Here is a 13,883-nt window from a genome sequence, read left to right as displayed (position 1 = left end):
TATGGTGGATGTTTTTTAAATGGTCCCCTTGAATAATCAAAACTGACACTAAGGACATTTTCTGATAATGTTTCAGAATAGTTTATCCCTGACGAAGAACAGATCTGAATGTGCAATTTCTACTGAGCTTGTACAACATCAAAAAACTTTTGAAACTATGTTTGCAAATTCTTTAAAACAAAACCCAGCAGGAGGAACATAAAGAAAAGTGCTTTTGTTTAAACCCAGAGCCATTTATTTTGTAAGATTCGCCTCCGTTATGATGTGAAGTGGAGGTTAGTGTGCAGCTTTCCAGAGCCAAAACCCCGACATTGAACGCACAACTTCATTGTAAATAGTCGAGTCTTTAAAAGTTGAGACCAGAAACCAAGCCCCGCCCACCCCCTCTCCATCCCGTCTTCCTGGTGTTCAGTGTACGATTATTGCACGACGACAACAAACGATTAAAAGAGGAAAACAAAAGAGGGGCTGCTGCATCTCAGTTTCTCCATTTGTATTGTTTTCTTAGAGGCAAGCATCAGCAGTATAAAAGGCATGGTTATTTATTGTGACATTGTCATGTTTCTTTAATTAAAAAAAAGAAAAAACAGAAAACAAGTTGCTTGTGTTTCTGACAACTGCTCTTCCAAACAAGATGAGCGTCCTGCAGTGGAACATCTGAAGCATTTATTGTTTTGGAGAAGAAATAAAAACTAAAACTGAGTATTTTATTACATATTATCAAATTCATTTTACTCAAAAAATGACATTAAGACAAAAAAACTGAACACAAACTAGTAAATATGCAGTCTAAAATATAAATTTGTGTCGAAATAATAAAAGGAGGAAAGCTTCAGTTTAGCACCTCTGACCTATCAAATGGGATTGAAGAGTTGAAAGGAATTCTGGGTCTCAAACAACGACGACCTCCGAATCCAGCATCTACACAAACCAGATTTGTTGAACTCATTCGTTTTTTTCAATCTGATTTTATTTCAAGTTATAGACTAAGTTACTCACGCATATTTACAAACTATATCAGTAAAAATGTTAGTCCAAATAAAAAAAAATAAAGAGAAAGAGGTCGAGTCATTACCCAAAGCTTTGTTCCCAGGAAATTTAATAAGCAACAATCATAACCAGATTAAAATATTTGTAAAATGTCCATTTTTTTTTTTTCGCTCAGTCTTTTTTTCTTTTCTTAAAAATGGCTTCACAAAGAAGCAAAGGACAACAAACACAAAGGGAAAAAATATCTTTCTGAGTAAGACCTACATACAGCGAGCTTCTATTCATGACTGCAGAGTGTTTAAAATCTAGGGTGTGTGGAGGGTTGTGTGTGTATATTTTTGTGTGTTTTTTTTTTTTTTTTTAGAAAGGTCCATAATATCTTTAGGAAAGCTTTAAGAGGTGAGAAGGTACAAAGGAAGATTCTGGCCCATTCTCCAGAGACATGATTTCTTCTTTTTTGTGTTGAGGGGATCCTCTTTACCTGAAAAACAAGAAGGTTTAGCATCAGAGTCAGCACAGAATCATCCATTTTAGATTTATTGTAGGAACGAGAGTTAGGGATGCTCAACAAAAAGCTGTTTAAAGATTGAAGTATTAGTAAAAGGAAAATGTGATGCTTCTGTTCTAAAACCTACAGGATGTGCTAGAAAAAAACACATTATTTCTCAATCCAGAACATTTCCAGTTTAACATATTTCAACATTTATTTCGCAAGTTTTCCCTCTTAAAAATCAACTAGGGCTGTGAAACTCATCTTAGGTGCACGAGAGACATAAAAAAAATCCTGAAATCACCGTGTATGATTTTTAAAATAATTTATTTGTATCCTACTGATGTAAATAAGTATTTGAACATCTGTCCATCAGCTGGAATTCTGATCCTCAAAGACCTGTTAGTCCATCTTTAAACAGTCAACTTCCACTTATCCTAAATTTAAAAGAATCTGTTTGAGGTCGTTGGCTGCATAAAGACTCTTGTCCACCTCATACAATCAATAAGACTCTAATTACTAACAAGGTCAAGACCAAAGAGCTGTCCAAAGACACCAGAGACAAAATTGTAGACCTCCACAATGCTGGAAAGGGGGAATTGGTGAGAAAAGATCCACTGTTTGAGCAATTATTAGAAAATGGAAGAAGCTAATCATGACTGTCAATGCCCCTCTGACTTGGGCTCAGTGGTCTTAAGAAAGACGAGGACTCGGCTCAGAACTACACCAGAGGAGCTCCAAAAAGCTAGGACCACTGTTTCCAAGGTTACTGTAAGACGTCATGGTTTGAAATCATGCATGGCATTGAAGGTTCCTCTGCTTAAACAAGCATGTGTTCAGGCCCGTCTTAAGTTTGCAAATGACCATTTGGATGATCCAGAGGAATTATAGAAGAAAGTCACGTGGTCAGATGTGACCAAAATAGAACTTTTTGGTCTTAATTCTACTTGCCGGGTTTAAAGGAAGAGAATTGACGAGTAAAATTCCCAAGAATACCATCACTACTGTGAAGCATGAAGGTGGTAGCATCATGCTATGGGGGTGTTTTTCTGCACATGGGACAAGACAACTGCACTGTATTAGGATAATGTAACCAGAAAAAGGTTTGGTTTCAAGCTGCCTGAGACTGAAGAAGATCAGCAGAAGCTCACCTCTGCAGGTCAATCTGCTGCTGTTTGGACATCTTGATATTGATCGAGTCTGCGGAGGAGTTGGAGTCCGCCGCTCTCTTTCTGCCTCTGCCAGCTCCGGCCGGCGCCACCGTCACCTCCTTTTCAGCCGCTACAGGAGCAGAGGCAGCAGACTTTGGAGGTCGACCGCGTCGTTTGACCGGTGCTCCTTCTGTCCCCGCTTGAGGAGTTACTTTCGGACTCGGTTCTGCCTGTAAGAAAGAAAACAAAAAAGGCAGTAAAGAAAACTGCAGTCACAGTTTGGGGATAAAAGAGGTGTTAACTGGGACCTTACCTTCTTCACTTCTTCATTCTTGATTACTGGGTTCTCGTTGTTTTCTTGCACTCGGCTATCAGGAGACTCAGGAGGGACACTGCTGTTACTACAGAAAATATATAAATGAATACAACAATCTGTATTTTCCTTATTATTTTCATGATTAGATTTAAAAACCTGTTCTTGTTGATCGTGGAGCTGAGTGGAGAAGAGTTGCTGCTGGTGTTGGTCGCCGTGTCTGCAACTGTTGTAGTTTTTGTCAAGATCCTCCGACCTGGAACCGTCAACGGTTTGTTCACAGCTCCCAAAACGGGAGCCGGTTTAGGCTGCAAGGTGAAGAGGAAAAAGGGGCAAAACGTGAGCACGGCGACCACTCACCTGCTTTAAAAAACACTTGATTATACACGAACAATACAAATATTAGAGTTTGGGACTTACCTTCCCAGTGAGCAGCATTTGTCTCATCTCTGCAGTCAGGTACTCTTTATCGTTTTTGAACTCCTGTTTGAGGAAAATGTAGGAAAACAATGATTAGAATCGACAGACATGAACATTTTCACACTTATTTCTGCTGTTCAAACTCTTAAAGTTCAAACTTTCACAGAACAATACACAGAGTATCATTGAATGAAACTAAAAAATATCTTTGCAACATTCTATAAGGGGAAACTGCACGGAGATTGATTGGCAAAAGGCTTCAGCCAATCAGGACACAACACAATGCACGGAAAAAAAAAAACGTGTAAAATGCACTAAAAAAAACTGAACTGCATTTTAGTTTCAGTCTCCCAAAAGAATAAAATAGGCAAACATTTGATGATGTTTGTGTATGTTACCTTGTCCTGAACAAGGAAGAACTTGGGTGGAAGGACGGGTTCTTTCTGACAGTCCAAGTGACACGCTGTGCTCTTATTAGCGATCACAAAGAGAGCAACGTCACAGACGATGTACAGTTTCTGGTGAGGAAACAACAATGTTAAGATTATCCCGTTTGACCCAGTTTCCGGCTTTTTTGCCACCAAAGAGTGTTTTATGAACCTCATTGGCCTTGGCATCATCTGGACACTGAGCATCCTTGGTCTGTTTGATGTTCTCCACCATCTTTCTAAGAAAGGCGTGACTGTTGTTCTCATTTTTGGTCATCAGAACTTCTAACATGAACCACAGGCACCTGCAAACATCCGTGTACGCACAATAAACACATTTGCCACAATTGTTTGTGTGGAAAAATGCAAATGGATGGAAAGAGTGTAAACTCACTCTTTGACGTCTTTCAGCTGTTCGTATTCATGCGGTTTTGTGAAGTCTGGGTCGTGGGCCAGAAGATGGATCATATAAGGAACAACGTACTCAGGAAGAAGAGAAACAAGTTTTTCTGTCAAAGGAGAAAGATCAGTTTAATTTGTGGTAAAAAAAAAAAAAATCATTGTGAAAAATGTCTACATCAAGGTAATGAGAAACAAAAAGGGAAAAAAAGAAATGTGTTCTGGGTAATTTCCTCTAAGAACTTTTAAACAGGACTACAAACAACCTACTTTATCTTATTAAACTGTCATGTTCCTAATCTTGTTGGAATCCCTTTATCAATTGATGCTCGATAAACATATATCATAGAGATACAATCTTTGACATTCTAAGTCCTACCATACTTTTAAAAACAGGTGCACACTGACCCTGAGCGAGGGGGTTTTGCTTGATGTACTCTCTGCGAACAGAGATGTTTTTGAGGAGGCACTGTCGGGCGTGGGCGCGTCGCTCCTTCACCGGGTCCTTGGCACACAGAGCGAAAACGGACAAGTACTCCAGCGGCAGCAGCAGCTTGACTAGGGCCAAGTGGAGCTTCTGTGCAAAAATCTGACGGACCTGGTAGCACTCGTCCTACAAAAAAAACAACCCAAAAACAAAATAAGATCAACAAATAAAACTACTATAAGCTTAGATGCAGAAAAACGTCTAAAAAAGCAACACAGATTTTTTTTTAATTTTGGCTAAATCCTAATTAAAAGACCCTGGAAATGATTTTGTAATAGGAAAAAATATAATTGGAGTGAGACTTTAAATAGTCCAAAGAAGACGGTTCAATCAGACAAAGGGTGAGACTGACGTTGATGACGAGTCCACAGAGCTGAAACTGCTCTGGTGTGATGATGTCATGGTAACATGGTTCTTGTGCCAACTTCATAATGGCTGCACCGGCTGCCAGCCTCAGGCGAGACATGTCGGAGTTACTGTTAAAAGACACATAAAAAAAAAAAAATCATCAACTCCAGCTAGTTTCCAATCTCTAACTGCACAATAAGCTGATTGACGGCTCTGAGGGGCACAAACCTGATCTTCTTCTGCTCCGTCAGGTCTCCCTCACTGACCAGCATGGCTGACAGCAGGCGTAAAGTGGAGTTTGCTGATTTGGATTGGTTGTTCTTCATTCCTAGTAACCATCGCACCAAAAGTTTGATGGCTTGAACCTGTGGATTATATGTAAAACTATTAGTTTACTCCAGAAAAGATTGGGTGATAAGATGTTTTTATTTTTAGTAGAAACGACGAGCTTTCTCACCTTCGCTAGAACTTCAGGAGACACCTCTTCATCACTGGTCCACAGCTTCCCGTTCTTGTTCCCCGCCATCTGTACAGACAGACAGACATGTTTAGTGCTGTGCTGCTGCAAAAACACAAGCATCGACCAGGAGTGTGGAGGCCGTACCCTGTCGTTCATGAGCAAGTCTTTGACGATGAAGTTAGCCACGATGGATTTCATGGGGGAGGCGAACTGATCTGGGGCCAGCATGGATATGTGACCCAGGGACACGAGCGGCGTGATGAGCTGCTCGGGAACGTCTGCGTTGAGACTCCGTGACAGAGGCTGCCCGCAAAAGAGGAGAGACATCAAGAATGAACGGCTTTTGATCCATTTTCAAAGTGTTCCCAGTCGTATTTTAATTATCATTATGCAGTTTTTGGACAAAAAAAAAAAAAGAATTAAAAAAAAGTACAATTTGCAGGACGTTTAGATGTTAGACTGCACTACTGAAAAACCTGCACCCTGTGCCACTAAAACTTTTAACAACTACTTTTCTGATGGATGACAATAGAGTCAGTTCCATTTTTAAGTATTTGTTGACTAATATAGAAATGAGGGCAGAAAATACTACTTTATTTATATCAATACTTTCATTCAGGCTCCTGAACACCAACAGTTAAGATTTGTTTCCTTACCTCAAAGATTTGTGCCAGCTGTACTTCTTTATTGTTAAAGATGGAGTGAATACAATGGACAGCCTGCTTGGCCTGGTGAGGCGTTCCACGTTTGGCTTTCTGATGCAGGATTGGAATAAGTGTCCTGAAAGACGCATAACACAGAATGTGTTGTGTCAGAGAGGTGGCTTTAAAAGATAAATTCTGTCAAAAAGACAAAGAAACTTGTTCTTCAACTCGATCTGGTAAAAATGTTAACCTCAAAACACTCAGAGAGAGTGCATGGGTTTGTATTTCACTCACTTAAACTAAATGAATTTCCACCTTTGTTTATTTTTAAGAACCAAAAAAAGGGTTTAAAAATATACATTTTGAATTGTGTTAATTGTAAACTGAAATTCAGCATTTTTGCAGAAATACTTAGTCTTACGATCGTATCTGTTGTAACTCGGTCTCGATCTTCTGTCCAGTGTTTCTGAAAATCTGGATGGCTGCTTCTGCCACTTTGTCATCCTCCATCTTCAAGCACTGGAGAAGAGACTCGTAGGTCTCGGCTGAGTGGAACGCCGTGGGATGTGTGAATGACAAGACCTGAAAGTGTCCGCCACAAATAATTTAACTCATTACTGATTTTTTTTTTTCTTTGGACATTTTCTCTTAAAATTCTCCTAAATTACTAACATTTCTTACACTTACTACTGTACTTATTAATGCTTTTACTCGTGTGCTATTTGTGTACCTTCAGCAACTCCAGTCCAGAGCGGATGGCTGTATCAGGGGTGACACCTTCCTCATCATCATCAGCTGTTCCCTCAATGGATCTGTTCAGCAGCTTTACCAAAGCACTAAAAATAAACAGATCACAAAACTTAAAAAAAAAAAAAAAAACTTAAAAAAAATATACATATAGTTTTTAAAGCTAAAAGTATCACTAGAGTACAAGGTTATGTTTGTGGTGGTGTTTTTCCATCAAGTATAAAGGGTTAAACCTCAGCCCACATGAAGGTCTGCAGTTGCACAGCACCACCACTAGGTGGCTCAGTGAATGAGAAAAGCCTATTATACAAAACATGAAGCACATTTTGTATTAAATGCTTGGCATGAAAATGTGTTAAAAATGTAGGAACCTTAAAAATATAATTTATAATTCCTATACAGGAATTCGGATTCAAACAATATGATTTAGCTCTTAGTCAGAGTAAAGATCCTGCTCCTGGTTTCCTGACCTGATGGCCTCAGAGTCGATGTGAACGGGAGCGATCCGCTCCAGCAGGAACTTGACCATCTCCAGAAAAGGATTGGTCGGCTGTTTTGGAAACGTCAACTTTCGAGTGATCTCTCTCTGTGAACACAGAAAAAAACACACACTCTTAATACAAATACTCATCCTAAAATTTAAAAAAGGGGAAAACATCTTATATTTTTCAGTCTTTGCTTTGTAAATAATGATCCTTAGCCAAAGCATTACAGTGACATATTAAAAATTAGACAAAAACTTACCACACAAATCTCAGCTTGTTTGCAGGAGCAGGTCGGGCTGATGAGCATCTCCAGCTGGACTCGCAGCTTCTCATCCTCCGTCAGCACTTGATTGAACTTCTTCATGAAGTCCTGAGCCTTTCCAGCATCTGGCAAATTCTCTGCAAACACAGCAGGGGAGATTAAAGTCAGTTACACAAGAAAAACAAATAAAGATAGAAATATATTATATGTACGCTTTTTATTCCAACTTACTTGCAATGCCCATAAGCTTTGCTGACATTAATGTATTGTTGGCCTCAGACTAAATGGAGAAAAAATAAAAAGGTAAGAAATCCTTCTAGTTTTAATTAAATAAATTAGATTGTAAGGTCAACAAACCACTGGCAGCTTGTGCAGGTCAAGCAGCTCTTTGACAAGACTCCGGAGCATGTTCTGACACTTCCACATCTCATTTAAAGCTCTGAAAGGAAAGAGAGGAACACAGGAGGAGGAAATCATTCCACTCATTAAAGTGCTGTTTTTATGTTGTGATAAATGAAAAAAAAGCTGTAAATAAGTTATACTAACTTGACGGCATTCGTGTCCAGGCAGGCATACAGGTAGTATAGACACTTCATCTTCTCCTCTGTATCCAGACTGTGTGGTACCATGTACTGGGCAAAGATCTTCTCTACTAATAACCTACAAAAACAGATTTGATTCATTTAAAAGCACACCAAGACTTGAGGAAATATTTTAAGCATAAACTGCTAATAAACACATCTTTCCCCACTCCGGTGTGATAAATCATAATGTTTTAATCAAGTAGGAATCATTTCTAAAACATGAAATCTGTTCTCACTTGTCATCAATGCTGTTCTGATAGTAGATGTGTAAAAGTTTGTCTTTGATCCAGCTGATCTTCATAGCCGACTCCTTCCCCGCTTCATGGTGCAAACAGTACTTCTTATAGAGCTGAGCGAGACCCATCATGGCTTCCTTACGCACGCGCCACTGCGAAAGCAGGGAGGAGACACAAACAGGAAATTAAACAAGTTTGTTTTATTTATGTCAAAAATAGAAGTCAGGGGATTATAACACTTTCCCACAATCTAGAAGATGATAAAAAGCATCAGTAAATCCAAGTTTATCTATTTGTTTTAAAAGTACTAACACTATAGCTAAGAACCGTTTCTGGTTCTCCACCTGCTCTACGGGTATTGAACTCACCCTCTTGTCAAGAGTCCGTTCCCGAACAAAACCCAACAGCTGGTCGTTGACCAGGTTGAGGTCTTTCTTTCCAGCATTGATGATCGTGACGATGACGTCATGGCGGATGGCTTCCTCCGGGTCATGAGAACGCACTTTCAAATACTCTGGAATCACAGGAAAAAGGCAGTTAATTCACCGCAGTTCAGCTGCAGTAATGAGCAGGAAAAAAAATACCATGAAAGCAGATGATCTAATTTATACGAATGTGACAGAAACCACAAAGATGAGATAAAAGCACACCTGTCAGGTCTCTTGCCAGGTCTGGGTGGTTCATGAGGCAGTGACTTGCAAATTTGACACACTCTAGTCTGACTGGTACGTGAATGTCATTAAACCTAAAGGACAACAACATATAAAAACAAATTTGTCACGTAAAAAGACAACAAGTTTAACAATTCAATTCTATTGAATCTTTCCAGCTGCATTGTGGGATACCGAGATGACTCACCGTCCCAAAAAACACTGCCACAGCGGTCGGTTCTGAGAGGCCAGCTCCGAGTCTTTGGCCCCAAACAACTTTGCTAGCAGCCGAACAACTGCCAGACGCTCCTCGCCATCATTACTCTGCAAAAACACAAACATGAATCACATACTACTACCTACTGAATTCATTCTGAGTACACAAAATGTTTAAAAATTTGGAAGGGTTTTGAGATCTAAAATTTGTTTTTTCACCCAATTAATCTAACACCTAAAAATACACTGGAGTTTCATTTTATGAATGATTATAACAGGGAAATCCACTTAAATGCAACAAAAAGACAGATTTGGATTTGGTCTGAGCGTTATTGGCTTGAGTTGTATGATTACCTTAAGTTTGAACTCCAGCTGGGGCATGACTGAGGTAAGCAGCATGGGGTCAATGGCAAACAGTTCCTGGATGAGGTCAAATACATGCTCTGAAAGATCGCTGACCGATGACTTTCCCATCACTAAAACCTGATTGAAGAACTGCAGAAAGAAGGCAGGATTAGGAAAACATAGAAAGGTTCCCATTAGGACCAACACTGCAAAAACAAACTTTAATTGAAAGAAGTAAAACGTTCTAAAAATGTGAAAACTCTTCTTGGAAAAAAAAGTAAAAAATCTGACAATGATATAAGAAAAATTGTCTTAATTATTTTAGGAAATATTTTCTATTCACTACAACATTTTCTTAAACTAAGATTAGCTTTTTTTTCATTCTTTCATTTTTTTTTGCAAATATTTTTTTTTTCCTTGAATGGCCTTTTTTATATTCTTAAGATTCAGTTTTTGCAGTGAAATTGACTTTATTTTCATGATTTTCTTTTTATTTGTGCAAAATTCTAACAGCTTTTTTTAAAGCTTTCTCCCATTCACTGTTGTGATCCTACAGACAGACGGTTTTCATATGAATACATGAGGTCAGTAGCAATCCCCTCATAGTTCCTAAACATTAAACTTTAAATCGGTATAAGAACGGATTAGAGGGTCAGACAAACAACCACAACTTACATTTGCAATGCACGTCTCAATGGTCTGAACCGTCCTCTTCAGCAAGGTCTTAGCCAGATCGTATGCTTGCTTGTTCAGGTTCTATTCAAAGAAATGTTGAAAGAGGTCAATTGTTGCTGTAACTATATAAATATACAACAGTCAAAAGCAAAAAAAAAAAAGTTTCTGGCAGGCATGATTACAATTCTTCATCAGTTATTGGAAGAACATTTTTTTGTGTTCAGGGCTTCTCATTAACAAAGACTTAACTTTTCTAAATTTCAAAATAAGAGTTCAGATTACACCAACTTAAGAAACCTCGGTTATCTACCCAAATGTAAGTTAGTGGGTGTATAGTCTTACTTTGTGTGCAGGGATGAGGTTAATGAGGATTGTATCCAGCAACTCCTGTGTAACTCCATCTCCCTCCGTGATGATAGAACTCATCAGGTCCATCATGTGCATCTGCACCTTCTGATTGTGGCTGTTACTGAGGAAGACAACAGCCTCACATGTTTACAATATATCTATATATCTGATCAAACATTCCAATAAAACATCATAGCTACGTGATCAAAACAGAAAGCAGTTTGGTGATTAAGTCGAGCAGGTTTGTAAATCCTCACTTGATGACGGAGAACAGCGTTTTGAAGAGCTGGATGAAGATCTCGTTACAGTCCTCCAGTTCAAAGCAGATGTTGTAGGACTTCACCCATGCGAGGTTCTATACAACAGAAACATTTTGGTGTCAGATTATAAATAAACTTTATTGTTTTATATTATTTTGATATTTTCTACTCATTTTGTTTGAGATAAACAAAAAATGTACTTGACTTTTCTATGACTAAAAACACATATTTTCAATAATACCTGAATACAAATAAAAAAATGAAATAAAAATAAGAGATTCTAAAAGAAGAAGCAACAATCCAGAAAAACATGCTCCTCTGTCATTTGTTGGCTTCTACAGTACCTCCAGCAGGTAGAAGTAACGGTTAAACTGAGGACTCTTGGTGTCTTCTAGTCCCTTCAGCTGTCTGGTAATGAAGAGGAAAATGTCCTGCAGAAATAAAACATTGTTACCATTTAATTCAATTACAATTGTCTTTTAAACATAATGGTTTCTGTAAGGGTCATATCTGCCCTTTCAACAGTGGAATCTCACAGCAAACTTACTTTTACATTTTTAAAGTAAACAATAACAATTTGCAAATTAAAATCAATAACTGAACCATGAACCAAAATGTTTTAAATATTTTACAGAGCAAAACAGTAATAAAAGTACTTTAAAAGTGATTCAACAAATTAAGTTTGTTCAAATGTCAGAATGCTGTAAAAATAGTTTTTTTCATAGCTTCTTTTATTTTGAAATACCATGTATGCCTAGTTAAGTTGGCCTTAACAGTAAATCACATAAAGAAGTGGGTCACTTCATAACTGTGCATTGTGGGACATTATTCAGGACCTGTTGCATTTAAACTCTTTACATAACTCTGACTTGGTAAAGCTTCGGCTGCTCACCTTGAGTTTGTCGTGGGAGGTGTAAGGGGCCTCGGGGGCATAAATTCTGAAGATATCAGCAAGGCAACAGGCCACCAGGAGCCGGACATCTTTATTTGGGTTCCTTAGGAAGAACTCTGAGGCCAGGTGGAGCGCCAGGCCCAGATACTGCTGCTTTTCCTCTTCAGAGTCTTGATCCATGTCCATGTAGGTCTTCACAACCATCTATCAAAATAAAATAAAGGAAGGCGTTAGACGTTAAAGTCCATTTTTTGTTGTGGGCTGCAGGATTGATAACTTCCGCTCAAAGTCATTAACTTAAATTAGTTATGACTTAATGTTAAATTTAGTCTAATAAAGTTTATGATTTCTGCACATGAAAACAACAAATGCAGAATGTTTGTTTTGTCCATGACATCATTTTAAAAAGAAGTGTGTAAATAAAAAACAAAAACTTTATCCAAAAAGCAAACAAAGTAAGGTTTCGCACTCTATTGCTTTATTAGGAAACGGTTTTATCGAGTGAAACAGGGACAGTCTGTTCAAGGCTGCTCCACAGCTGTCATGTCTGAGGTCAGGGTGCAGCAGAACTCCAACATGAACCAAGTTTGGTGTCAGACACACTGCTCACATTAATCAGATCTTATTCAAGACCTAAAAATGTATGCAAGACACTAGATCTCATGGGTAACATGAAACAAGGATAAAATACAGATCCTATCGCTAACTCTGAAATCGAACTTAATGGTAGCAAAAAGCTATTATCTGATTTCATTTTTTTGCCAAATAAAATAATTAATTGGAAAAGTGTTATTTAAATGTTAAAATAAAATAAATTGCTTGAAAAATGCAAAGTACAATATTCATATGGAGTAAAGTATAAATAAAAAAACAGTATAAAATATAATGTAGGGTAAGGCGTATATTTTGTATTTTGAAAATAATACAGAACAATATGGAAGGGAACATTCCCAAAACTATCAGTGGAATCATAACTACCTAAGATGGCAACTAAAAACCAGCTCCAAATTAGCTAACAGAAAAGAAGGAATAGATTTGCGCAAAATAATTTCCAGAAAAAATGCTGAAACAAGTGTATTTACATATTTTATTCAACATTTAAGCTATAAGCCTATGATTAACAAACACAATTGTACATAAATAGTTTATACACAGCATAGGTATGACTAAAGTCTGACATCAAACTGTGTGTTTACATGCAACCACATACCCAATCTGATTCTAAAGTTATCAGATTTTTTAATTTATGTCCAGACAGGATAATACATTGTATTTTTTTATGTTACAGCAGTCCTTTATCTAATATATTTTATAGTTCTACATATGTGCAAGTGCAAAAAAGAGAAAAGGGATAAAAGTGACATGAGAATTACTATTTGTTCCTCACTGTGTGAGAACAAAAAAAAGCAGCAGCGTGTTTATTTAACAGTTCTCATTATAGCATAGCTAACTGGACGGTCATCTGTGCCTCAAAGTTTACAAACAATTGAAGGTGGTAACATCATTAGAGTTATCCTAAAAAGCTCTAATAATTGATTCCCATGTAGACCAGGATTTTCTGATCATCACATTTCCTCTGTCACTTTGCACATTTCTGATTCTTCCTAATTATCAGGTTCTTGAGGGGAAAGTGAAGCAACTCATTGGCATTTATGCACCCGATACCTCATGTTTGTCCTTCTATGGGCTTTGCTGTTGCTGACTCATCCTTACTCAACATTTACAAGGAAATCCTGAGGCCGGAGCACAAAACACACAACTATGTTGTTGGTTTAAGTCTTAGATGCCTCTACAAACAGGCATAAACGTAGAGCGATATATTCATTTCCTCCTCACGTATGTGGTTTGGTTGCGATCATGAAGTGTCTTCAGTTATAACCCAGTGCAGTGGAGTGGAGTGCACACGAGGACAGGAATAGTTCATCCCTGTGAATGCAGTGTTAACTGACTCCAGAAGGGTGGAGGTGCAATATAAAAGGACTCTTATAGCATAAAAATGGGGCAAAGTCTGAAAGATACACAGTTTTTTCAACTGTTTTTTTTTTTTTTTTTG

General features: G+C 38.0%; 1 protein-coding gene across 5 annotated transcripts in view; it reads right to left on the bottom strand.

The window, feature by feature from the left end:
* Positions 1 to 1,082: 1,082 nt before the first annotated feature.
* pds5a (PDS5 cohesin associated factor A) overlaps positions 1,083 to 13,883 on the bottom strand; it is a 25,477-nt gene continuing 12,676 nt past the window's right edge. For all 5 annotated transcript variants that reach the window (XM_024290292.2, XM_024290290.2, XM_024290289.2 and 2 more), the window contains 31 exons: positions 11,831 to 12,034; positions 11,283 to 11,369; positions 10,936 to 11,033; positions 10,673 to 10,799; positions 10,331 to 10,411; positions 9,665 to 9,805; positions 9,303 to 9,418; positions 9,095 to 9,189; positions 8,813 to 8,958; positions 8,445 to 8,596; positions 8,171 to 8,284; positions 7,982 to 8,063; positions 7,856 to 7,904; positions 7,622 to 7,761; positions 7,348 to 7,463; positions 6,861 to 6,966; positions 6,552 to 6,712; positions 6,143 to 6,266; positions 5,631 to 5,789; positions 5,484 to 5,552; positions 5,255 to 5,391; positions 5,031 to 5,154; positions 4,600 to 4,804; positions 4,187 to 4,301; positions 3,965 to 4,097; positions 3,763 to 3,882; positions 3,365 to 3,427; positions 3,104 to 3,252; positions 2,945 to 3,032; positions 2,632 to 2,861; positions 1,083 to 1,471 (listed from right to left, as the gene is read on the bottom strand). In XM_024290292.2, the coding sequence (XP_024146060.1) occupies positions 1,468 to 1,471; positions 2,632 to 2,861; positions 2,945 to 3,032; positions 3,104 to 3,252; positions 3,365 to 3,427; positions 3,763 to 3,882; positions 3,965 to 4,097; positions 4,187 to 4,301; positions 4,600 to 4,804; positions 5,031 to 5,154; positions 5,255 to 5,391; positions 5,484 to 5,552; positions 5,631 to 5,789; positions 6,143 to 6,266; positions 6,552 to 6,712; positions 6,861 to 6,966; positions 7,348 to 7,463; positions 7,622 to 7,761; positions 7,856 to 7,904; positions 7,982 to 8,063; positions 8,171 to 8,284; positions 8,445 to 8,596; positions 8,813 to 8,958; positions 9,095 to 9,189; positions 9,303 to 9,418; positions 9,665 to 9,805; positions 10,331 to 10,411; positions 10,673 to 10,799; positions 10,936 to 11,033; positions 11,283 to 11,369; positions 11,831 to 12,034 (3,735 nt within the window). In that variant the 3' untranslated portion in view covers positions 1,083 to 1,467. The remainder of the gene's footprint in view (positions 1,472 to 2,631; positions 2,862 to 2,944; positions 3,033 to 3,103; positions 3,253 to 3,364; positions 3,428 to 3,762; positions 3,883 to 3,964; positions 4,098 to 4,186; positions 4,302 to 4,599; positions 4,805 to 5,030; positions 5,155 to 5,254; positions 5,392 to 5,483; positions 5,553 to 5,630; positions 5,790 to 6,142; positions 6,267 to 6,551; positions 6,713 to 6,860; positions 6,967 to 7,347; positions 7,464 to 7,621; positions 7,762 to 7,855; positions 7,905 to 7,981; positions 8,064 to 8,170; positions 8,285 to 8,444; positions 8,597 to 8,812; positions 8,959 to 9,094; positions 9,190 to 9,302; positions 9,419 to 9,664; positions 9,806 to 10,330; positions 10,412 to 10,672; positions 10,800 to 10,935; positions 11,034 to 11,282; positions 11,370 to 11,830; positions 12,035 to 13,883) is intronic.

Source organism: Oryzias melastigma, linkage group LG1, assembly GCF_002922805.2.
Source record: "Oryzias melastigma strain HK-1 linkage group LG1, ASM292280v2, whole genome shotgun sequence".
NCBI classification, from domain to species: domain Eukaryota; kingdom Metazoa; phylum Chordata; class Actinopteri; order Beloniformes; family Adrianichthyidae; genus Oryzias; species Oryzias melastigma.
Note: the sequence above shows the minus strand (reverse complement) of the source record. Positions and strands in the feature narration are given on the sequence as shown.